Source organism: Anopheles gambiae, chromosome 2 (genome assembly GCF_943734735.2).
Source record: "Anopheles gambiae chromosome 2, idAnoGambNW_F1_1, whole genome shotgun sequence".
In the NCBI taxonomy this organism is placed as follows: domain Eukaryota; kingdom Metazoa; phylum Arthropoda; class Insecta; order Diptera; family Culicidae; genus Anopheles; species Anopheles gambiae.
Window position 1 is genome coordinate 19,347,158 of NC_064601.1, and position 20,944 is coordinate 19,368,101.

At 46.9% G+C, this 20,944-nt stretch overlaps 1 protein-coding gene across 4 annotated transcripts in view; it reads right to left on the reverse strand.

The window, feature by feature from the left end:
- The window catches only part of LOC1273644 (neural cell adhesion molecule 1), a 235,028-nt gene that overhangs the window by 21,384 nt on the left and 192,700 nt on the right, over positions 1 to 20,944 (reverse strand). For all 4 annotated transcript variants that reach the window (XM_061642366.1, XM_061642364.1, XM_061642365.1 and 1 more), the window contains exons 5-7: positions 10,999 to 11,120; positions 10,704 to 10,854; positions 4,054 to 4,151 (exon numbers count right to left, since the gene is read on the reverse strand). In XM_061642366.1, the coding sequence (XP_061498350.1) occupies positions 4,054 to 4,151; positions 10,704 to 10,854; positions 10,999 to 11,120 (371 nt within the window). The remainder of the gene's footprint in view (positions 1 to 4,053; positions 4,152 to 10,703; positions 10,855 to 10,998; positions 11,121 to 20,944) is intronic.

A 20,944-nucleotide genomic window follows, 5' to 3' on the forward strand; every position in this document is an offset into this window, starting at 1 on the left:
GCTTTGGTCCAAGCGATAGATGGGAGAGGCTTGTGCAAAGGCAATATAAAAACTGCTCCATTACTAGCAGCATAATTGTAGCCGATCGTTCAAGCTGAAGTAGCACCAACAGGAGGAACTCTGTTATGAATTTTAATTACACTTCAACCACTCCAAACTGTGATGAAATAACCGTACGGGGGAAGGTTTTATACAAAAAAAAAAAAGATTCTCCAAGAAGGACAATGAATATTGTTCACTTTTAGCCGCGTTCATGGCTCTTCTTCGGGTTGCTTCCTAACGGCCGTAGTGAATCTGTACATTCCCCTGCCCGCTCTTCAGTGAGTGAAGCGTAGCACCAATCACCGCACTGTAACTGAAGTGGGCCCATGATTACATGCGCTTTCGTCGTGCGGACGAACGCTCCTGTTGCATATGCACGTTGCGGCGGCAAGCACCACTTGTACCGTTGTACTGTGCACTCGGCCCGAGCATGTGCTGTGCTGGAGTGCGCATCTGCCCCACCGTGCGGGGGCCGAAATTGGAGGCGGTGTGGTCTCCTCCCGGGGCCCGTAGGTGCACTCCACTCAAGGGTGAAATTGATGACAAGCACGCACTCGTGACCGTGCTCATCAGGAGGAATTTGCAAAACGCAAAGAACCAATTAGAAAATTGAACCCACTCAGCAAAAAAATGTAGACAGTGAAGTGTGCGTTGTTGATGGTGGTGGTGGAATGACGATGGTGATCACTTATCAGCCGCAATCTACCCACTATCACAGACACACAAACACGCACGCATAAGTGGTAAAACATGCATTAATCAAATTGCATCGCTGTGAACCGAAAGCAGAAACACAGAGGGTCAAACTGGTGGGTGAGCACTGGGTGCAGTTTAATGAAGATACGGCGGAAGGATAGAAGGGAGGGGAAGAAAGGGGCAGACTAAAAGCATCATAAATTTGGTTGCACCATTAAATGAATTGAAAGAGATCTGTGGCTACCCGGTTCGGTGTATTTGATCGATGAAACTGAGACAGGCATTGGGTGTAGCGGTATCTCGCCTTTCCTTCCTAGCTTCCCAATGGGGAAGAATGGGCGCGCGCATTTGTGTGTGTGTGTGGGGCGTTTGCGTTTGCCCAAACTTTTACGATCGATCATCAATTTTTAGAGGTTTGTGTGGGCACGCTTTGTTGTAGGGCATGTAGATGGATAGCTTGGCGGGAAAAGTTCGTTCGTTCGTATCGATGGCATACGAAAACAGCTTTTGTTTTGTGTGTTGCTATCTGTTCCTGACGGGGTCACGGTGGTGCAGCAAGACGTTGCTTCCCGGCGTGGGAGTTCTGGCAGAAGGGGTTGCACGTTTTCCAAAGTTATCTAGGCAGATCTAGGCACCGTAAATCATTCGGATGCGTTCAATATGATTTACATAATCCTAGCAGCATGTGTTTGATTTGGTTGAATTGATGAAATGGTGCATCTGCTTTTGCAGTGGGGAAAAAACGGGCAAATATGCAACCCTCAGGGCCAGTTTTTCGATGAAGTGTTTGAAGTGGACCGGTTCAGTTGGAAAGTCGTATCGAATTATCGAATCAGAAAGGATGAATTTTTGAAATCCAAAATCCGCATCGTTTCATGACAACCCATCCGTGTTTCGATGTAATATGTCTAGCATGATCCTGTTCATGTTTACATGCAAATTCGACACTTTAGCAAGCAAAATAGCATTGCCAACATCGACGTCTAAGTTTGCTTATGAAGCGTAAAAATTAAAATTCAATTTTCTGCTGTGCGGGTGCACCCTAATGGGATTGGCTTCGGATGGCGCATGTGGAAGTTATGTCTGCTGATCCCAGCCACGCTTCATCTCACGCTTGCGCCCGAACTCATGGATATTGGGTTTTCCACGAAATCAAGAAGCCCTATGTCCAGTTTCCGATTAGGAAAAGTGAATCGAATTTCGTGCAGTGGGGCCTTCGAGCGAAGAAATTGCAACTGAAAGGAGATCATCGTTTAAGAAAAAAAAAAAAAAACACACACACACGATGAGTGAGGAGAAGTATTGACGGCACTGAATTGATCCAAATCCGGAGCGAACTGTGAATAAAACTGAAACTAAAAGAGCAAACATGTTAACAGTGAATGGATCCCCATTCCCAAGCTCCTCTTAAATTGAATTATCCTAGGCAAAAGTTTTCTTTCCCAGCTAACTCACTTGCTGCTCCCATCGGGCGCCTTTCCGAGGAAGAAATGATGATGATTTTCAACTTGGCTCTGAATGTGTTTTTTTTTACGAGACGATCGGCTTTACTGAAAGCTTTACTTTCTACGTTACTTGTGTTTGTGTCTGGGTGTTTGTACATCGTCGCAAGGTAAGCCCAAAAGAAAAGCATCCCGGCTGGGTGTAAAGTAGCCGGTTTTCACACGCCATGGGACAGAGCAACCGAACCGTGCCAACCGATGAAAGTCTATATTCACACGCAAGCTGAAGACCGTAGCACGAAAGCATGCACACACACACAAAGCGGAAGAGCATGAAAGCCCCAGAACCTTGGTCGAAACCTCTGGCCGATTTCATGCTGTGACCGATTGATCCACCTCAAGTGGGCTCTCTAGTTTGATTACACCTGGCTGGCCGAGTGCGAAAGGGTCAACGGTGAACCAGTGAGCCAGCATAGAAATACGAAGGATACTCACCGGTCCAGGATAGTAGGTCTAGCATTTGCTGTACAGCCGAGCTCGTGACAAAAATACAAAGCGGAACCACACCATTTGTTTCTCCACCAATGCTGTCCACCAATCGGGACTGGTAGCAGGACAAGGTGTTTTGCCATTTGCTTTCATCATCAGCATAAAGTGCTTCCATGTTCATTCATGCGGGGGGAGGGTAGTGGAGGGCTTACCTCCACAAGCGTCCATGATCGGTTTGCTGTTTCATTCACGCGCGCACGTCACAACCCGTCACCACGCGTGACGTGATCGTCAGGTGAAGAGTTTTGTCCCCCGGAAAGCGTGGCCAAAGAAAGCTTATTGGTGTTGGGAACAGAGTTTTGTTGCTGTTATTGTTTACGCCTTCAAGCCCGCCATGTACGGATACTGACTGTTGCCAGGTGGTAACGGGTAATATGGTCGGTGTGTATGTGCTATTGAACCGGCCGGTTGGGCTGGATATGGATTAGCAATTTTGTTTTATCCACTAAAATGGCAATTTTATGTTTGCAAGGAGGGCGGCCAAAAGGAAGGTCCAACAGTGAGAATAGATGTGTGTGTGTGTGTGTGTGTGTGTGTGCCAAATAAAGTGGCAAGAAACAGTACCAACGAGCAACAGTACACACGAGTGACCAGGCGTCTCCATGCGTCTCCATGCGGACAGCAGCAGCCGAAACGAAGCTGCTGAATTGCCCTCCTTTGCGATAAAAAAAGAAACTAGCACCAAAAAAGTGAAACAGACCGGTAGACGAGTTTTGCACCGGGAGTGCGATGAATTTCAATGAATATTGCCACACTTAACCCTTCGCACCGCTTACAGTTCCCGCGTCAGTGCGATTATTGGCTGCGTTCAATCTTGTTCTGCAACCTCAAAAGACCAGCGCCGCAGCCGGCTCGTGCTGGAGAACTGCTTTTTGATGATTAATGCTCACATCCACTTATACCGCTCCACTGTGCACAGTGAACGTGAGTATGCACGTGAGCGGGCAACGTGTGGGTGTGCGTGTGTGGGAACGTTTTTCGAAAACCGGTAGAGTCGGACGTAACGAATTTAAACTCTCACTTGTTGCCCTCGGCTTTTACCTTTTCCAAGAGGCAGATGATGCTGCCCGGTGCTGCCCATTGCTGCTTCGTCTCAGCAGGTTCGGTTCGGCCAGCTACGTAATTCTAATTTGATAAATGCTACGTGACTTATTTCATTAAACTTTGGCGAGAGGTAGTATGGGGGGAAAAAACGGAATAAAACACTTCCCTCACACAGCTACCGGACACACAGGCCGAGGTTTGCTGTTATCAACTCGGCACTAGAATACGATGGCGATTGGAGAAGCGTAGCGTAAGAGATGGAGGGAACGAAAAAACTTACCGTCGGTTGCGGATCAGCATGCACGATACATTCGAGCTGTGCCTCGAATCCCTCGCCCGAATGGATCCACGACTTTTCCACACTGATGTCGGGCGGATCTGGAATGAAGTTCGAAAACGGGGAGAGGTGGTGGTTAAAACACATTCACGTTAGCAAGCGGTCACGTTGAAAAAGTGGGCTGGGTGGGCAGGAAGAGCGTAAAAATCAATCAATCAGTTTTCTCTACTCGCTTTCGGGTAATGGTGCGCGCGCGCTTTTGGTTACACTAGATGGAATTGGTTGCCCAGTAAAACATACCGATTTTAATCAAGCGCTATTTCAGTGATGGACGTGTCGACGTATCGATTTGATTGAAAAAAGGGAGGGAGGGCGTGAAGTGGGACCACTTTTGCTCGAAAGAGAGCACAGCAAATGGGAAAGGATTTATGGTATTTTGGTGAAGTAACACTGAACTTCGGCTCGCTTCACTTCGTCGACCGGTCGAACGAAATTGAGCGCTCTGTCGAAAACCACTGTGTTTGGTGCATTGAGAAAATAAAGCCAGCAGCGCATGCATTGTGTTGAATAATGTTTTATTAAATGCATCATTATACCGTGTACCTTTCCCGTCAGCTGTGCGCCAGCTTTGCGCAGTTCAAATGATGAATTGAACGAAAAGATTAATATGGCTTATAGAAGTGACACGAAAGAGAAAAAATAAACTCACACACACAATTGCTTTTTTTCTGTAGCGGAAAACCACACCAGCTTTTAAAACTGAACTGTGCGGTAAATGGCCAGCTGGCGTCATCATAAAGCGGCAGACACACACACACTCTGGTAGAACCAAATCATCATTCGTCAACCAGGGGCACGTTAAACGTCGAATGATTAAATACGCTCGCAGCGGTTGGCCGCTCGCGTGTGGCTTTGAGTGATGGAATCGATTTTATTTATAAATATTTCGATTAAATCAACCACCAGTTCGTCGTTGAATAGGCGCGGTAGCATTACCGTAGAAGGGTACGAATTAATTGTGAATCACCGTAAACAGTCACTACCGCTCGAAGGTTAAATAACAACACAAAGAGTATCGAGTACGACGGGAAGGCTACACAAAACGTGAGATTTAATTGTTTTTTTTTCTTATTTCGTTTGTGTTTCTGTATGAATTCAGATCATATAATAATGTTTTTAGGGCACAAATAATATCAATGATGCAAAGTCATACGTTTTTAAGGGACGGTTTAATTTTGAAATCAGAGTTGATTGTTTTTAAACAACATTAGGGAAAATAAAAAATAAAATAAAAACAACGCGTTTTTCATACTTTAAAATATTAACATATGTTCTAAATGAATATGTTCGGTATTTTAGCGTACATAACGACCCTCCCTCCTGATGAGCTATTAAATATTTGAAAAAATAAGGTTTATTTTAAATTCTATCAAATATAAAAACAACTTAGTCCATGTCACCACTTTCATTCAGATCCATTTTTGTTCGTGCTTCTAGTACAAGCGAATGGAAGGTCATCGGTTTACCTTCATTTTCTTTTGCTATGTTCTAAACTTTACTTTTTGATTTAGTTTAGTTTTAATTTCTCAGAACTAATACAAAAGTTTGTACCCGTGTGTAACGACGTGTATTTGATAATTTTCGATCTAAAAAGGGGTTATTATACACGCTAACTTACGGTATGTTTTTACTAAACTAAAAGCAAATAAAACAAAGCCATTGACAATAGCTCTCTTTACAGATTCTTTATATGTATTTTTAGCACTGATTGCCTTAAATAGTTAACAGATCTGTACGACCATGGAAAAAGGAAAATATCGTTCAAAATAAAACGAAAGTTATTATACATCGTTTACTAAAATATAAGTGTTCTGAATGCCGAAAATCAACCACAGCAACGGTATCATTTTTAATTCCATAACCAAACTAGAAACCCTAACACAGATCACAGTAGCTGCTCTTTAATGCATTTTTACCGTGTGTAAGAAAGGTAAAACCGTTAACCATGGACCCAGTAAGTTAAATTACTATTTTATTTTTTTAAAATCACAATACGGAATGCAAATTGTTGGCTAGCGATTGCTTCTTTGGCTGTTTCTGATTGATTCACCCGCAAGCACACCGAAGCCATCAATTGCGATGAAATGTTGTGAAACAATCCCCGCACACACCCTCCCCCTCCCTTATCGCTTGAGATGCGCAATTCGGAAAAGTGTACCCTCGGGACAAATTGTCCAGCGATTGGCCATACGCGCAATTGTGCATTGTTTGTGACCATATGTGTGTGAGTGTTCGCGTGTGCATCCCGTTGAGATTCGCGAAATCCCTTACCCAGCCACATACAACCTTCCGCTTCCTACCGGGCAGCCACTCAGGGTGGGTTCATTATCGCTGAAGCGATTGGCGGGTGGGGAGAGTGTGGTGGAGCTGATTATTTTGCCAACGATTTTCGCGCGAAACGACCAGATTTTGCCCGAACCCGAGGCTCCACGGGGAGGTTCCGGCGCAAACGAGACTGCGGCCGAGTGGTTTCGACGCTGGTCACCGCAGCCAGCCGCTGCCACCGTCCAACGTTCAGATAAATAAATGATATGCATCCGCGTGGGCCCCGCGATGCCACGGCCAATCATGCCAACCCGGGCCGGAAGCGATGGAGAGCACCGTACAGGGCGCAGGGCAGTGAGCGGAAGGAATGGATGAAAAATTAAATCTCACACACACGCACATAGGGCTGAACTGAAACGGTTTGAACTTGCACCTGGAAAAGGAGCACGAGAAAGGGTCGACTGGGACGGGAAATGCACACCAAACTGGACTGAGTTTCGCAATTTGGTGCTGAATATTTTATACCCCTGTGCCACCGCGATTGGCGCGAGTCGATTGTCTAATCCGATCAGTGCCTACCGTGGCCCGTGGAATCCGGCCGGCTACGGGAGCTATCGTATCGTATCGATGTGGTAAATTTAATTAGCGCATTCTCGGTAACTCCCCCGGATCGCGGGCGCAGGGGCACAGCCGAGCCGAGGCGTGCCAAGCGTGACCCACTCGGCGCTGGAACGGTGTGCTGCAAGTGGCGGCAAAAAGGACCAGGCCAAACGTTAAATTGTTTGATTTAAGGAGCCACCGGCGTACGTTCCGTGCGAGACATGTCGAATGAGGGGCGCGTTGTGGTTTGGGCACCGACGAGCCGGGCCCACCGATCGGAAGCTACACAACCCGTTCACATGCATCCGGGGTTGATCGGATCGGAGCGCACAAATACACGCTCCCATTTGCCGGAAGGAATGTTTGTCGAAGCAGGCGAACCGTGACAAATGTTGGCGTGGCGTGCATGTGCTCTACTGAGTGTTTGAACAAATGCACCAGGGGAGCATGTGCTTACCCTACGCCGGCTGAAAGCGGGACCGAAACAGCATCGAATGGCGGGCAAGACCGCCCGACTCACTGTTCCAACTAATAAGCGCAAATATTCTTTCACATTCTGCTAAATGCATGGTGTAGAAAAACGGTTGAAACCCTTTCAGTATTTTCGTGTGGTGTGTGCGTGTGTGTGTATGTGTCAATCATTTCAGGACGGTGCAATGACGGCTGCATTCGTACAACGATGCACGAAACTCAATTAGACTGATGGTTGCCCCCGCCGGCGTTCTCTTGCACAAACATGCGATGCTTTGTTTAACATTTAGCCAGTCAGCCAGTCAGTCGTAATGAGAACACGCTGGCGGGTGGGGTTTTTGTTGAGATTGTTTGGAATTGGCGAGAGAAGAGGTGAAAAGTTATATTAGCAAAGTGCAGCATCCGCACTAAGCGGAAAGTCGCTTCGGGCGATGAGCGTTGTGTGCGTTCTGCATAAAGCGGGGCAAGCAGCAAACGTTGGGCGTTCAGCATCGGGTAAAGGCAAATTTATCCTCCTCCGGCTGGCATTCGTAGAATCTTTAGTATTGTTGATTTCAGTGAGTGTGAGCTGAACGAACGAGATTATTTATTTGATGGAAAAGATTTCATTAGAAATTGGATACAGAAGTTTAAGGACGGTAGCGGGTTGAAAATGTTGAAACAAGATTGTCTTCAAAAAACTGGTCTGCCTGTTCAATGTACAGGTAGTCCCCAAAATACGCGGTACATCCTATACACGGATTCAAAAATATGTGGTTTTGTAGGATTGACAGTTGTTTTAGTCATTTGTGCTGATTTTACACCTCAATTTTAAAATGTAGAATAAATTACCTTGCGGTCGAGTTTTATATGCCATTTAAGAAGGTAGACAATTATAATATTTAGGTTGAATTATATCAATTGTTATACAGGGTTTCCCACGATTTATTGGTTGGTTCCCACGATTTATTGGTGCGTTCCCACGATTTTTTGGTCATTTCCCATAATTTTTTGGTAGCAACCCACGATTTATTGGTCGGTTCCCAAATATTATTGGTCGGTTCCCAAATATTATTGGTCGTTTCCCAAATATTATTGGTCGGTATTATATTATATTATATTTGGGAACCGACCAATAATATTTGGGAAACGACCAATAATATTTGGGAACCGACCAATAATATTTGGGAACCGACCAATAAATCGTGGGTTGCTACCAAAAAATTATGGGAAATGACCAAAAAATCGTGGGAACGCACCAATAAATCGTGGGAACCAACCAATAAATCGTGGGAAACCCTGTAATAGCAGCTAAAACGTCTCATTCCAACCAAATTTATACGAAAATGAGTGATATTTTGGAAACCGTGAAATCTAGGTCCGCATTAATAGCGTATTTCGGGGACAACCTGTTCCTTCTTACAGGGTACGTTCAAAGCTCGTGATCTTAACGGTTTTAACGTCACGTTCAATCTATCATGTGAAGTAGTGATGGGTAAAGTGAGCAAAAATCCGGAGTCGACTCCGATCCGACTCCAATAAATTCGGAATCGACTCCGGAAGGTAGGTCCGCGCTGCAATATCCGGAGTCGTTTGGAATCGTCGATTCCGGACGATTCCGGAAGACTCCGGACGACTCCGAACGACTCCGACTCCGGGCGGATCTAGTGGTTCCATTTTGCCGGAGTCAGAATCGAACTAACAATAGTCGGAGTCGGATCGGAGTCGTGGGTGCGCTCCATACAGCACATCACTAATGTGAAGCAAACATCAAAGCAGAGTATTTGATTGAAGTAAAGAGGGCCCGTTGACTTCGGTCGATTCCAGTCAACTCAGGACGACTCAAATTCCGGCCGGAACTAGTGGTTTCTCCGGGAGACTCCGAGTGACTCTTGCCAAATTCGATCGGCTGTGACTCCGAACGACTCCGGACGGCTCCAAACGACTCCGGACGACTTCGAACGACTTCGCCTCTGACTCCGGACAACTACGACTCAGATTCCGAACGACTCCGACTCAGGATGACTCCGGTCAATGCTGATTGGACCTACCATCCGGAGTCGGATCGGAATCCAATCGGAGTCGACTCAGGATTTTTACCAAATTTACCCATTACTATTTAATTTTACGCCTGATGCGTGGTTTCAAGAGTTGACTTTGAAGAGTTCACAGTCGAATCTTGATATTCAAATAAAAATATACTTGAATGGTAAAAAGAGCTGACAACTAATTGAACCGTTCAAGCCGTAAGGTCGATCTCGTGGGACAGTCGTCATCTCGTACGACTTAACAACCTGCCCGTCATGGGTTCAAGCTCCAGATGAACCGTGCCTCCATACATAGGGCCAAGCAAGCCCTTGAGCAGGTCTTGACCGACCGAGAAGTTCAAATCGTTACGTTTACTAAAGAGTTTTGTTATGTAGTGTACTGATGAAAAAAAAAAAACCATTTATTAATTTCATGTAGATGAACGTCACTGTTGATGTAGAGCTAACAAGCAATACCACGCTACCAGCGATGGATGCTTTCCACCATGGCCCCATTCGCAAGATCCAATTATGTCCGATCGTAACGTTTTCATTTCCTATCCTACTAACCATCCTGCCCTTCCATCATGGTTGCACCAGCGGTCAACGAAGCGACCAAACATGCCGGTAATGTAATATATTTTAATGTATACGCTCTAGTTTCCGCTTGCATCGCTCCGCATCGGTGGATAAAGCGACTAACCCGACCGAACGAGCTGGACGAGCACATTGTACTGTCGGAAAGCTCATCGCTATCCCATCGCGCCTGGCACCGTCGCTTCCATCAGCACGGTGCGGAACAGTGGAACAGTGCTTGAAAGCTATGCCAGGCAACAACTAAAAGTAAAAAAAAAGTACCAAAATAATAATGTGATACTTTATTTCAGCTTAAGGCGGTTATTAAACCTGCGCTCCCGACAAGGGCGAGAGTCGCGAACGAAACATTAATAGCAACAACAATAAAAAAGCGCAACAAACCCTACACGCCGATGAGCATTGCAAACGCTCGCTGCCTGATTTATGCGTGCTGCAAGGGATTTTCCTCTCTCTGTCTCTGCTACCGGTGGCATGTATTGTAGAAGGTCGTAGCGTGAGCCCCGTTTGCTAAAGAGGTCGCATAATTTGAAGTTATGCTTGTGTGTGTGTGTGTGTGTGTGTGTGTGTGTGTGTGTGTGTGTGTGTGTGTGTGTGTGTGTGTGTGTGTGTGTGTGTGTGTGTGTGTGTGTGTGACCATCGCGAGCCTATACTTACAGAGCACATCCAGCCGCATGTCCACGGTGACCGGTTCGCCGACATTGTTGTCCGCGGTGCACTGATACACACCGGCCTGCTGACGTTCGACGCGCTCGAGCGACAGTACGGGCCCTTCGCCGATCTTGGCAGCCGATTTGCCCGTTCCAGTCTGGGTTGGGAAGAGGAGGAAGAACAAAGACACAAACAGAGAGCAGTGTTAGAGCTGGGGTACCGTTCCGGAAGTGTGCGCTTGTGACAACAACAGCAAAAATAGATAGAAAGAACAGCAACGGCACAACACAGTTACACTTACCCGCTTGGTCCAGTAGATGGATGGGACCGGATTACCGGACGCTTTACATTCGAGCGTTACGGCGCCTCCTTTGCGTGCCGTCACCTGACCGGTCGGTGGAATGGCCCGCACACTCGGTGGCACTGTAAGGGAAAAGAAGACACAAAAACACGTGATTAAATTAATGCACCCAAAGACAATGAGAGTGGTTAGTATGCGTTTGCTTCCCGATTACGCCAGTCAATCATCGGATTTTCTCCCCGGTGTATGACTTTAACTTCCACAAAACGAAAAGGATGAAGACGAATGGTACCCACAAAGCGAGGAAGCGGAAGAGGATTAAATCCGTTTCCTATAAATACAGTTAAAAGCTTTCCGTACTTATCCTAAATTTTACTACACCCCCTTCCACCCGTTGTGCTCGTACTTTTTTTTGTCGCCCGGTTTACCCGTTGGTCCCTGAAGCCTTTTGCCTCTACTGTGTGTCTCGCATTATCCCGTCTCGTCTGGCAGATCTGCCCTAGCAAATGATTACATGCCAGCCCGCCCGCCCCCAGCCCCGGTTCGGTTGTTCTAAATTGAGATGAATAGTTAATGGGCTGGGTTCCTCCCGGCGGGCTCATACACCTGATCCTTTTCGAAAACCCTCCATCGCTGCTCCCTAAAGAGGGCTGTCAGAAATCCATTAAACTAATTTACGTCGATACTTCGGTACGCTCACGCAGCACGACAGGGGAAAGGATAGTCCCCGGTATGAACGGCTGCACTCTACCCACTCGCCCCCCTTTTTTGGCATGGCTGTTTATTAAACGCACACGCCCCGTTTGGGCCGCCCGATGTAGACATTAATTCGTTCGACAAGGTGGCATGGTGTCGATGCTAGTGGGAGTAATAGTAGGGCACAGTAACCGTGCAATACAAATACATAAAATATTGGACCGGTTGTTTATGAAAAGCTCTTCCTTGTTTGCGCAGGGTGAAAAAGAGAGCTGAGCCACGCGCAGCGATGAAAAACCTCATCCACAGCATAGACGTACTGATTGATTCGGTTGAGAAATGAGTTAAATTGTTAGCCATTAAGACTCCGGTCCCCCGGCCCCCATTTTACTATCGGATAAATATCGCCCAAAGCTTTAGTGAATATTCTCCATTGCCAGCCATTTATTACCTGGCGGTGCGCTCCACACTCCGCTTGCGAGGAAAGCATAAAAGGTGGAATTTATTTTATTATTTCATGATAAAAAATCACCTGTTCATCCATTGCTGGGAAATGTATCTCGCTCTCTTTCTCTTATTTTCTCCCTCTCTCTCTCTCTCTCTCTCTCTCTCTCTCTCTCTCTCTTTCTCTCTCTCTTTCTTTCCTCTTATCCTTTCACTTGCGTGTTTTTTTTGCCCCACTCTTGTGAAACATTAGCGTGTGAACGAGGAGCAAGGGGCGCAGGGACATTTACATTTCTTTATTTGTGCTCTGGCCGGCCACCAACACGGCGCACAGCCCGCCCACACACCGCAAAAAAAACAAGACGTTGATTTATTCAAAACACGTGTTCCCGGAGTGTCCTTCCGGTGGGATGGGCGAGGTTGGCCTGCTTTGTTGTGCCGTGTCCGGCTGCCTGCTCCCAGGGCGAACTGAATCAAACTCTCCTCCCGGGGGAGGGGCACGGGCGAAGATTCCGGAGAGCCGTGTGTTTTGGTCGAACGAGAAAATGAACCTCGGCGTCGTTTCACCGGTCGACAGCTTTTCTTGTACGTTGGCGTTATGCTGAAAAACCTTTTTGTTTGTGTGAGTGTGTTGTTGTTCGCTGTCTGTTGCACAGAGCAGCGACAGTAAACCGAAATCCTTCGCGCTCTTTCTAAAAGGTCATTGCTTTTCGCACATCGCCTGCGACAAAAATTCGGACTCTTCCCTTTTTGCGGACTGTTGCCTAGGTGGAGAAGCTGCTGCCATGTCACCCCGTGCTGGGTGGGTGTTGTTGTAAAAGCGGCTTGACCCGGCCCGGGAGGATGGAGGCCCAGTAATCTAGATTTGTGGCGCTCGACGTGTACGTGCGCCGGGCGCCGTCAATATTCGTCGTGAAAATTTGTCCATCAGGGAAAAGGGCATGATCAGGCGGAAGGGGTGCGTGGCAACCGGTGTGCGTGTGTTTGTGTGTGTTTCTATTATTGTTGCCGGCATGACTCTCCGAGCAGGAGAGGGGATGGTGTATTAAGCATTTGGATGCTTTCTTTTGCACAATCCACCTGCTCCCAGGGGTGGTGACTGGGTTGTTTCTGGGAAGAAATTAATCATGGCACGTTTTTTGTGCTTCTTTTCTCCCTTTTCTCTCCTTCCGGCAGGTGCTTCTTCAACCTTTGCCAAATAAAATTAGCCATGTTGGTACGCTTATTTGATTTTTTTTTCTTTCGTTGTGAAATTCGCATTGAAACGTTTTCGCCTGCACTCGAAAGAACCGGTTTCGTAGAACATTTGCAAATAAATCGATGACTGTGACTGTGGGGGTGGTTGGGAAAATGAAGGAACCATTTTTAGAAGATCATTTGTCACCGTGTCATCCAGAGCATACCGAATCTCCCGCACCGAATGGTAGAATTGATTTAGCGAGCATTGTGTTTTCCTTTGCGAATAAATCATCAGCGTTGTATGTTTTAAGCTACCGAAATCAATTGTAAAACAAAAACGCACCAACAACAGTGACAGGTGTTTTAAGCTTCCGTTTGCCACGGATTGTGTGCATATGTTGGGCTTGGAAGAAAAGCAGAATGCAGAAAAGTACAGCATACAATTCCCGCGCACGCTCGAATCGAAATGAATGCGATTAATAATGGGCACGGGAGAAAAGAAAATCAGTCACCCAAAGAAATCTCGTGCATGTGTGTATGTGTGTGCAAGTAGGTCATTTGTTTTACCTTCTCCACCTTCATTCCTCCCATGCCGTTGTTCATGTGCAGCCCCTTGTCATATGCGATAATCATTGCCCGCGTGTCGGAAAATCGGATTCGAGCTCATGCATATCGCCCGGTAATGTGTGAAAACCGTACTACGCGAACCATGATGCGAAAGTCGTATATTTTTCATCATTTTCCATCCATCCCTTCAACCACCTCCGTTCCCTGTCCTTCCCATTGCTTTCCCCTTTCCATCGCATCGCTTTGCATGTGCAATGATTTATGAGACGGAGCGGAGCGTCGAGTGTGCCCCCGAGATCGTTGTAAAACACGTACACACAGCTAGATTCGTGTACTGTAAGTTATACCCACAAGGAAATAAAATACCGAAACGAAATGAAACGACAAAAAAAAAAAACACAAAAAATGCAAAATGGATCAACAACAAGTTATGTTTTATAGTAAGCCGTAAGCTGTAGTTCTTTGGACTGGACGGAAGGCGGCGTAAAACTGGTGCATAAAATAGCGATGCAGCTCGGTTTTTTTTTTTCTGGACCGACCACCCAATGACAACTGGGACCTGGTCTCCTTTATTCGGGTCGTAATCATCCTGTGTGTCCGTGTGTCATGGGTGAACGAAACAATAGTTGCCCCATTTTATTGCGTGAGAACAAAAGCACAGTGCACACGCACAGAAAGCGCATTGGGTGGCGCTTTCCGAGCGGGGTACGTACGTTCGTGATTTTTTCGTGGTGGTGGTGTTGGTGAAAATCGAGACAGAAAAGCAACAATTGTTGCAAAATTCATTACGCAACGGGTCCGCCGCCCGGTGTGTGTTCATAAATATTGATGAATTTGATCGTGCGTTGGTTGTTGAAAAGCTACGCGTACCTACACGAGAGTTTGTTGAAGGATTGTTTGATGGCGAGAGAGAGAGAGAGAGGTAGGGTTGTTCTTATCAGCTTTATACGTTGCTATTGTTGCTGTAGCACAGCTTTCGAAAAGTCGGTCGAGAAATCATTTATGGATGAAACGCACCCCCGGAGTGCCCGGAGTCCCCCGAGGGTAGAATCCGGTGCATTTTTTTGATGAATGATGGGAATACATGTCAGCGGTAAAGTGGCGTTCGAGTAGTGTCACCGTGAACAGGGAGCAGGGAGAGAGAGAGACAGCGACACACACACACACACACACACACACACACACACACACACACACACACAGGGGACAACGAGCGGCGAGATTGAGAGCCATCGAAATATGGGTGAAACACGTGTTGACGTGAGTTTCGGCCTGCCTCTGTTCTTCCCACATAACCTTCTGGTCCTGCTCGACAACTGTGTGTGTGTGTGTGTTCGAATCAAGCACCATAAAATAAACGGAACACAAATCATAAAAGGCAAATGTGCGTGAGAAACGACACAGACGTACAGTGTCACGAGTGTGCCACACGGTGGACCATAAATGTACGACCGCCCCAAACAACAATCGGGTTGCGCGCGATGTTCTTTTTCGCAAAAATCCCATAACCGGGCCAGGCGAGTGGGTGGGGTGTAACAATACAGCTTTTCCATTGCTCTTGACCGACAACACGCACACACACACACTGACAACACGATAATAATGCCGAGAAAAGCTGGGTAATGTTTCGGGATCTTCTTCACGCGTCCCCTCCTCTGGTCGCTCTGGCCATGCCTGTTGTTCTGACGGGTCGGAAGGTCGGGCGGTATGTACAATGATTATCCTGCCACTTTAGCGCTGGAGAGCCTGCTTCACCAGTGATGATGTGGATGTATATGCGCTCACAAAGTGCTTTACTTTTCGGCTTGTGTGGGGCCGGTGGCGGCCGTCCCACTGAGCAGCTTATCGAGTGTGTGTGTGTGTTGTTTGGTTGGTGTGAGCCATCGCCATCATGCAAAGTGGAAGCATGCCGGTGAGCAACATTTTCGGGCGTGTTTCCCTATTTATGGTACAGCAGCAGCAGCAGCAGCAGCCAGACACAGCACTCCCTCACGAAGCGGCAGGCAACACAATAAAAGAGCGTCCATAATTATATGACCGATAGAACCTAGGACAACAACAACCACGGCAAACCCGGTTGGTGAGAGCAATTCGAGCGGAATTTAGGGCCCGGGCTCCTCCTTTTCCTGGTTGGTAGTGCTGCACGTGCTGTTGGTGCTGCAAAATGTTGCGCCGCGGGAGGGCAACATACACGTTTTATCTTTATATATGGAAGTGTGCTTGTGTTGTCAATATGTTGGAGCGCTCGGAACATGGTTTTCCCGGGACTAGCTCTGGTGACAGGACAAAGAGTTGAGATGAGCGTTGTTGGATGTTCATGGAAATCACTTTCCGGGGCGTTTGCAACAAAGAAACGGTGGACAAACGGAAGCGTTTATTGCGTTCTTACGCGTTGAAAATTCATTCAGATCAGAACATGTTATCAAAGCATAACAAAACGGTTGATTTTTTCTTCTCTGTTGAGGAACACACAGCTAGAATGTCTTAAATGGAAAACAATTGCTTCGAGTGATTAGAAAGGAATTGAGTTAAAAGGCAAATGTGTAACAAAAGTTAATTAATTAAAAGCTAATAATTAAAGGTTTGATTCTTCTTGCTATCGGGATCCTTTGTAGCTAGTATCAGGATCCTAGATCAGGATTTATCTAACCTAACTCGAGCTACATTCATGCAGCATTCAATGGTGTGATTTTTGCTGCTATAATTAGAAAGACAAATAATTACTGCAATTGTCTATCAACAAAAGCTACTGCATACAGTGTGAAGTCAGCTTTCCAAACATTCCAAGCATCCATTCAATCGAGATTAGATCTTAGATCACTGTCATAGTTAAACATGGTGCCCCCAATGGGCGGGAGCATCTATTATGCTCTGGTTGCTGGATGAGTAAACAAAGGCTTAGCACAAAAACTTCAAATGCTTTGCTTAATGGCGTGAACTTTCTCGCTTGCTGTGCGATTGTCCATAACACTTACGCATATGTCCTCTTTCTATCGCATATCTCAGCACTTTATGGGATTAGTTGCCTCTTTTTCAAAAGGTTCGCTTCTCAGAAGTGCATAGCAAAAGTAGTGTATTATGTATTTACCACCGACTGTAACCGCAGCCAAACGCATTGGTCGGGAGTCATCACCGATCGAACGCAGACGAAATTCTAGCGCAAACCACCATCACCCGCACAAGGTGCAATAGAGTGCGGAAGAAATGTACATGCCAACTGTACGAAGGTCATAGCCTCTGGGCAGCACTGGGAGCAACGCCATTCCACCGAGTAATGGGTTGCGCTGCGAGCTAAAACAACAGCTGGCACACACACACACACACAGAACCAAACAGCTACTACCAACCGCTACTAGACTGTGCGCCGAATAGTGTCGCCGGAACATCGGTACGATAGTGATAATGGCAGTAATAAACAGTCGCACTCACAATGTTTTATGCTTTTTATTGCCGTCCTTCGACACACAGAAACACCCCCCCCCACCCCCTGTGCGCGTACGTCGTACGCCGTTCGATTGTTGGTGCGCAAAAGCGAGGCGACGAAATGAATCCGTTGCCAAAAAACCGAGAGTGCCATCAAATTATATGGAGCACCAGCAGCACCAGAGCGCTTGCTAGCGTGCGCCGGATGACGGTTTACGTGTTTGTCCAAGTGTTTGCCGCCGCCCAATCTTAGCAAATACTTACACCAACGCCAATGCTCCGCTGCCTTTAGTGCCTGCTTCTCGGGTGAAAAGCTTCGCGCTGAGGATCCGTGCACGGGAGCGTCCCGGGGTCGGAAGTGGTAGATAAATCCGACATCCTACAAATCGGGGTTTATCCGAAAGTCGGAAGCAGCTTATTTGGACGGTGCAGAGCGTTGACGATGGGATCCAAACATCGGGGGACAGAAATCCTGCTATCCGTAGACGGAGGCGTACACACCACCACGGATTGGTGCAATTTGCTTTATACTGCAACCCCGTTGCACTGCGTGGTAAGGGTTTGCCCCACCTAACCCACAGTAATGCACACACCCGCGCGGTTCACTGGTGTCGAAGTGCAATCAGCACTCACAGGCGCACAACAATACGACCCGAACCCACAATTAATGGAGCGTAATTTCAAGCACTGCATTTACGACACACACCACCGACAACACCAGATTTCCCGCCCCGCGGGAAAAAGGGAACTAGACAAGAGAAAAAGTTCATAAAGCTTCAGCCTTCTTCTGGCTCTTTGCGTTTGTGGGTGCCGTGTGTGCGTGGAAGCTTTCTGGATGGTGGCGGGTTTAGCAGCTGCCATCAGAATAATGCATCCGCACAGCAGCTGCACACTGCAATTGTTCGGAACTGGAACGCGGCATGGAATGGAAATGATGCACACAGAAGGGGAGAAAAAAAGCGTCAAAATCCAACACGGCACTGTTAATTACGCTAATGTCGAATCGGGTCTCGCCCCGGGGATGGGCAGCGAGGGAGCAGCATTTATTTACACCACAACAATACAAGCATTGTGAAGATTTTTGTAGGGCAGAGTCGTATAGCAAGCATGCAAAAAATGCACTACCTCTAGCAAGGGAAGGGAAATAATTTTAATGAAAGCAAATATTGTCATAACTAAAAGCAAATTTGCATCCGAAAGCATGCCTCGATGGAGCTTTACGCCGCACTAACTACCGTTTAGCTTGAATACTTGTTTAATAAAAACCTCTTTTGTATGAAGGTACCCAGTTGGATGCCAATCACAGCACACTGTCAACTCAGGGGAAATCATTTCTTCATTTACGAGTTTGCCAAAAAAAAAATATAAACAACCTCTCATCTTCCACACCCCACACACTAAGTGAATTGTAAAACTGTTCATCAAAAGCGTTCTAGCACGATACGAAAGTTTTGCTCGATAAACCTCTCTCCTCCCCCCCATGGGAATTCTTTATCAAATTGGTAGCTGTTTAAGAGTGAAGCGGTTCGGTAATTACGGAGATAAGGCTGCAACCTCTAGCTATTAAAAGCTGAGAACTAAGAACTATAAATTAACGCCACATACACACACAAATACTCCAACACACAAACACCAATTTACGTCCGTCGGGATCAGACCGCAAGCTCGAACGATCAGCAATAACGATGGTAGATTGCTGGCTTCATTTTCCCCACCGGGACACACCGACATGAGTGTTAACCTCGTTTACAGAGAACTGTGTGTCTGTGTGTGTGTGTGTGTGTGTGTGCGGTGGTTCCGAAAATCGATCCTTCCTTCGAGCAGCCACCGTGTAGAGTGTGCAGAGTATGTGATAGTGTCTACGATTGTCTACTGATTGTGGGAATGATTTCTCGTTTCTCGGCTGGGAAGAACCGACGCGGGACCGACCGACCGAGAAAAAAGCGTTAAAAATGTCATAAAAGATTCACGGCGAATCACCTACCGGTACGCCCTATAGGAGAGGGAGCGCCCTAATTCGATAGAGCGCCCAGAAGTCTTGCCCAGGACGCCCCAGGAGCTGGGAAAATCTTATCAGCGTAGTTTAATCGACCTGTGTCTGTGTACGGGGTCGACGTCTTTCAGGCGCACTCACTCTCTTTCTCCAGGGAATGGGGTACACCACATATCGCACCTGAGTAGACACATCGTGGGATCGCTACACATCGGAAAACACACACACAGATACACCTTCGCACGGGACGATAGCAACAGCTCACCACCTCCGGTGGAGGAAGGAACCGTAGGTGATAATAGTTTAATGACTGGTGGCCATAAAATCACAACACGGAAGGATTAGGTGGATCATAATCCGGTTGTCGAAATTGTTCACCGATTTCTTCCACCCCGGGGAAGTGAAGAGCGTTGTGTGTGTGTGTGAAGTGGTTCATTGGAAGTGTTTGGCAGTAGTACCCCGATGCGAGGCCGATCGTTGGACCGTGTGCCGAGCAGAGCACGTAAAATCAAATCTTTCTACCAAAGAGCATGGTAGCGCAACACACCCCCCCTGCTTACGCTTTATCTGATGGAATTTGAATCGGATAAGCTGTGCTTACGAGCGAGAGTGGGAGAGCGTGTTGGAGCTGTCGTGTTTGTGATTCGATTTTAAACCAGCCGTGTCGGGGGTGAGAAAATGCGCCAAGCGTTTTGTGCCACCTGGTGTGATTGCTGAAATGGAATATTAAATGTGTTGCAATCGTATTATCGTACCTGGCGCCGTGTGGGACGGTTGAACGGGGAATGAGGAGAAGGATTTGTTATGTTGAACTATTCGTGCATAAGCTATCACACTTTGCCCTCATCAGTAGAGGAAGCTAATTGAACTATTTGCCGCAGCCATCAGTATCCCTTTGTGTGGTTTCCTTTAAATCGTAAGCTCCGGTGCTTGTCATGATGCTATCGTTTAATATATCAATATTATCGTTAAAGTATTATTATTCCATCTCGCAAAAAAAACATTCCCTCATCTTTCTCGCAAATTAAAGCATCGTTTGCTGCCGACAGCAGTAAAAATGTGTTACAACCAGACATCCGCCATTCCGGTACGGTACCGTACGCGAGCTGCACACCACCGGTGGACTCGCCTGCGCTCCATATAGAATATTCAAATCTAGTCACCCAATTCGTTCCGAGGGCAGGGCCATAAAGCAATCTAGAAAATATTACTTGCAGCACCCTGGGGCACACGATGCACACCATTCATTCGTGTGGCCCGTGTGAGTGTGCGGCCGGATTCGCGGCCAGAAACTATCGTGCGACCGGTATCATTCGAGACCGCGACGCGAAGACAATCACCCATCAGGCCCGTAAAGTGGTGTTCGGGGTTGCGTGGCGTGGTTGAATAATAATTGGCAGTGGCAGTACGGCATGTATGCTGAGGTGTGTGTGTGTTCTCAAGCACTGCTGCTAAACCGTATACCGGAGCTGTGGTGCTACCGGATGGGTTGAACGACGTACGAGCCCGAAAGCCGAAGCTATCATTTACTCGTTATAGGCAAAAGTACGTACTCAGCGAGTGCTTCAATAACTGGCGCAAGTACTTCGAAACTACACACACACACGAGCGCGCAAGAAAGACACCCTTAAGGGGGTAGTGAAA